This window comes from Triticum aestivum, chromosome 3D (assembly GCF_018294505.1).
Source record: "Triticum aestivum cultivar Chinese Spring chromosome 3D, IWGSC CS RefSeq v2.1, whole genome shotgun sequence".
NCBI classification, from domain to species: domain Eukaryota; kingdom Viridiplantae; phylum Streptophyta; class Magnoliopsida; order Poales; family Poaceae; genus Triticum; species Triticum aestivum.
Window position 1 is genome coordinate 455,590,120 of NC_057802.1, and position 4,772 is coordinate 455,594,891.

At 56.2% G+C, this 4,772-nt stretch overlaps 1 protein-coding gene across 1 annotated transcript; it reads left to right on the plus strand.

Annotated features, from left to right (window-relative positions):
* The first annotated feature begins 781 nt into the window (after nucleotides 1–781).
* LOC123079615 (laccase-3) lies at nucleotides 782–2,984 on the plus strand. The gene is made up of 3 exons (XM_044502411.1): nucleotides 782–986; nucleotides 1,078–1,603; nucleotides 1,711–2,984. The coding sequence occupies exons 1-3, from the start codon at nucleotides 897–899 to the stop codon at nucleotides 2,793–2,795; spliced, it is 1,701 nt and encodes a 566-aa protein (XP_044358346.1). The 5' UTR covers nucleotides 782–896; the 3' UTR covers nucleotides 2,796–2,984.
* Nucleotides 2,985–4,772: the final 1,788 nt, after the last annotated feature.

The following is a 4,772-nucleotide window of genomic DNA, read 5'->3' on the forward strand; positions in this document are numbered from 1 at the left end:
TAAAAAGTGAATGAGACCAAATTATATCTCATCTAGATGAGTTCTAGCAAAACTGATAAAAAATGGTCGATTGTTGTCAAATAGAAAAACAGCTAACCATAACCACCTCAATCACAAATCACAATGGTACATTATAACACAAGTCGGAACCATACTTGATCTGCATGTAGCTTCCGAAACCACAAATCAAAAGTGTAAAATTGAAACAGAGACCGAGAAGATTTGCATACCACAGATTGAAGATCACAGTGCCGACTTCGAAAAAGCTTTGGAAACGGCGCAAGATGGACACAAGTCGAGAGAAAAGTAATCCCTATTTACCGACCGTTAATGTCATTTTTTGCGATGACTATCGACTGTTAAATGAGCAATAATGTTTCCAGACTCGAGGCAAATCAAGTGAGTCGTATAACCGAACTGGATGTGACAGACATCAAAAGCACGGTGGAAAGTAAGACGCACCTTTCGTGTCATTCTCAAGTAAGTCGCTTGCTCCGTGAAACCACTGCGCATGCGCCAACCGGGGGCAGTCCAGTGGGTGCACCAAACCATCTGCAGGGTTGACATGACACACGAGGCCTCGATCGAAGCAGGTCACTTCGATCGATGCAGCTAGCATGGCCGCCCGCGAAAAGCTTCCCCACGCAGAAAAATCACAACCTAATCGACCAACCCGCAGCTGCAGGCCGGACGGCAGGAACACGACGACGAGCGCATTTGAACCCTGCTCCTCCGAACGCTATATATACCGCCCCCTCGACGCTGCAAGTCTCATCGCCAACTCAACTCGAGCCTTCAGACACAACAACAAGACCTTCTCTAGCTAGCTACCACCCCATCGCAGAGAGCGCCGCCGTAGACGAGGAGATCGGCGATCAGCGATCGGCGGACCGGCAATGGCGCCCACCGGGCTTCTCCTTCTCCTCGGCTGCCTCGCGTCCGCCCTGCTCGCCGGCGCCACCAAAGTGCACCACCACGAGTTCGTCGTACGTGATCCTACGTGCTACCCTGCCTTTCCTACCAGCAATGGCGTTGCTGTTTTTCTTGTCTCTGACTGTTTGTTTTGTGATGATGAAGGTCCAGGAGACGCCGGTGAAGAGGCTGTGCGAGGAGCACAACATCATCACGGTGAACGGGCAGTTCCCGGGCCCGACGCTGGAGGTCCGGGAGGGGGACACGCTGGTGGTCAACGTCGTGAACCAGGCGCAGTACAACGTCACCATCCACTGGCACGGCATCCGGCAGTTCAGGACGGGGTGGGCGGACGGGCCCGAGTTCGTGACGCAGTGCCCCATCAAGCCCGGCGGCAGCTACAAGTACCGCTTCACCATCGAGGGCCAGGAGGGCACCCTGTGGTGGCACGCCCACAGCTCCTGGCTCCGGGCCACCGTCTACGGCGCGCTCATCATCCGGCCCCGGGAGGACAAGCCCTACCCCTTCGAGAAGCCCGCCCGCGAGGTCCCCATCCTCCTCGGCGAGTGGTGGAACGCCAACCCCGTCGAGGTCATCCGGGAGGCGCAGAGGACCGGCGGCGCGCCCAACGTCTCCGACGCCTTCACCGTCAACGGCCAGCCCGGCGACCTCTACAACTGCTCCCGCCAAGGTACTGCTAGCTAATCATCTCGCCGGCGATCGATGCTGCTAGTCATCGTGCGTGACACGAACGTGTACACTGACGACGTGTGTGTCGTTCCCTTTGGCTCTTGGCAGACACCACCGCCATCTCGGTGAAGCCCGGCGAGACGGCGCTGCTGCGGTTCATCAACTCTGCGCTCAACCACGAGCTCTTCGTCTCCATCGCCAGCCACAAGATGACGGTCGTCGGCGTCGACGCCTCCTACACCAAGCCGTTCGTCACCTCCGTGCTCATGATCGCGCCGGGCCAGACCACCGACGTGCTCGTCACCATGGACCAGGCGCCCACGCGCTACTACATCGCCGCGCGCGGCTACGTCACCACGCAGGGCGTGGCGTTCGACAACACCACCACCACCGCCATCCTCGAGTACGACTGCGGCTGCACCACCGACTTCGGCCCAACCATCCCGCCGGCGTTCCCGACCCTCCCGGCGTTCAACGACACCGGCGCCGCCACGGCCTTCGCCGCGGGCATCAAGAGCCCACGGAAGGTCGAGATCCCCAGCCCCGTCGACGAGAACCTCTTCTTCACCGTCGGCCTCGGGCTGTTCAACTGCGAGCCGGGGCAGCTGTGCGCCGGGCCGAACAACAACACCCGCTTCACGGCCAGCATGAACAACGTCTCCTTCGTCTTCCCCAAGGCCACCTCCCTCCTCCACGCACACTACTACGACATGCCGGGCGTGTACACCACCGACTTCCCGGCCAACCCGCCGGTGCAGTTCGACTACACGGCGCAGAACGTCAGCCAAAGCCTGTGGCAGCCGATCCCGGCGACCAAGCTGTACAAGCTCAGGTTCGGCTCCGTGGTGCAGGTCGTGCTGCAGGACACCAGCATCGTCACGCCGGAGAACCATCCCATCCACCTCCACGGCTACGACTTCTACATCCTCGCCGAGGGCTTCGGCAACTACGACGCCGAGAAGGACGCCGCGAAGTTCAACCTCGAGAACCCACCGCAGAGGAACACCGTGGCGGTGCCGGTGAACGGCTGGGCGGTCATCCGGTTCCGCGCCGACAACCCGGGGGTTTGGCTCATGCATTGCCATCTCGACGTGCACATCACCTGGGGCCTGGCAATGGCGTTTCTGGTGGAGGACGGGTATGGCGAGCTACAGTCACTGGAGGCGCCTCCAGTTGATCTTCCAATGTGCTAATGACCGGCAAAGATACAACACCAGCAATATTGAAGGCTGCCCACGTTCTATTCTCAGTTCCTGCCATTTGGGGGGTATTTGTGATCTTTATTTTGTACTTCTACTAGGGGTTTTGATTTTCCATCATGGTTTGTAACTTCCCCTGTAAATTTGCGTATTTTCAGTGATTCATCAGCTTATTATTTGAAATGAACTTTTATGTGATAGCAGTAACTACATCAAAGATCGAAATGTGCTGATTTGAAAGAGAAAATACATCATTGATTAGCCAGTACTCATATGTGGAGGATTTTTTTTTTGTATGAAGGACAATTCCAATTAATTGATATATCGACGTGATACTATTGAACTGAGCAAATGCCCGGCCTCTGCATATTACACATGAGCAATGCTACATCTACGTAATTACTTTACGTGTTTTATGTAACAGCAAACGTGGCAAGTGAGGATTGGGGATGGGAAGAGGAAGGGGCCCACCCCCATTAAAATCAGGGGGGAGAGAGGTTTAGATTAGGAAGTTTACGTAACTTTACGTAGTTGTTTAAGTAGGTGTAGTATTATTGATTACACATACAACTCGTTCAACACAATAACAAAAAAATTACAACAACAAAAAAAGGCAACCTAAGATGAGGTAGATTCTATCTGAAGAGTATACCGTCATCCATGATGGGAGAAAAACTTTCTGACCCTATGCTCCAGCCGGATTGACGTTATCATAACTAGGAAAATTGCCCGTGCGTTGCAACGGGAGATCCAACTATAAAGTACTATCATGATAGCGAGAATGGGCAAAAAAGAAAACATGAAATGATTGCATATCATTTTTTTTCTTCGTATCTGCGTCCTGGTTGTCAGCTTTTAGGCATGCATGCGTCATCGCCTAAGATCTTGATAGTAATCCGCCTTAGCTCCATCATGAAGCCCGGACGTTCGGCTTCACCGTAATGGATCGGCAAGGCATGATAGCTTCGGTGAGCGCATGGCCTACAGGATGCCAAACACGGTTGCGAAGGTCTTCGAGGCCTCGGCCAGCCACCCAATGTGCATCCTGGGCTCCAAGTCTTGCTATACCCAATAATTCACCTTAGGGGAGCACGCATCGGCACGAGGTGTGAATCCATGGCGAGGCCCAGCTGCCTGAGCATCCAGTCTAAAAGGCCCCCCACTCAGTGTCAGTTTGGGGTGGCAGGCAGCTGATGTCTCCACCATCTTGGGAAATATGCATATGTGTTGCAAGGGTAGGAAAAAAATCCCTTCAGCCATCCGTTTTAGTCCCTACAAACTACACGATCATAAATTGCCGCCTCAAACCGCACCTCCACTGTCCAAGGTTTTGACTACCAAATTCTACCGAGGGGGGATGCGGTTAGAGCAACTCTAGCAGACCCCGCATCCCGCCCCGGCCCGCAAAATAACCGCCAAATTGCGGTCGGGGCCGGAAAATCTGCACGATCAGACCCCGCATCCCGCCCGGCCCGCAAATATTTTTGCGGGGCGCGGCAAATCTTCTCCCCCAATTTCTATCTTCACGGGCTGGGAGGCCGACCCGAGCTCAACCCCTATCCGCCGCGAGATTTGGCGGGAGGGACATTTCCGCGCGCCCTTTCCCGCTCCCCGCACCCTCCGCCACCATTCCCCCCTTCCGCAAGCTCCGGTTCCTCCTCCCCGGCCGTCCCTCGCCGCCATGAACGACCCCATGCTGTCCCCCGTCACCGTCGAGGTCGCGCATGCTCCTTCCCCTCGGGCGGATCTCGTCGCCGGCCATGTTGGCCCCGCCGCCGTCGCCCAAGCACACGCCGCGCCTGCCTGCAAGCGGCAGGGCAACGTGGTCGTGCAGGGCGGGAATCCGGCTGCCCCCGCCGCGATGGCCCGCGCTCCGGGCGCCAACGCGGCAACGCGATCCTGGCTGGCGGCGGAGAAGGTCGCCAATGCCGCAGGCGTACAGCGGAGGAAGGTTCCGGATTCAAAGAAGCC

Bases quoted from the DNA above. Each gene is read 5' to 3' on its own strand.
- LOC123079615 (XM_044502411.1), top strand. From the start codon at position 897: ATGGCGCCCACCGGGCTTCTCCTTCTCCTCGGCTGCCTCGCGTCCGCC. The intron at 987-1,077 runs GTACGTGATCCT...GTGATGATGAAG, and splicing joins TGCACCACCACGAGTTCGTC to GTCCAGGAGACGCCGGTGAA. The intron at 1,604-1,710 runs GTACTGCTAGCT...GGCTCTTGGCAG, and splicing joins CTACAACTGCTCCCGCCAAG to ACACCACCGCCATCTCGGTG.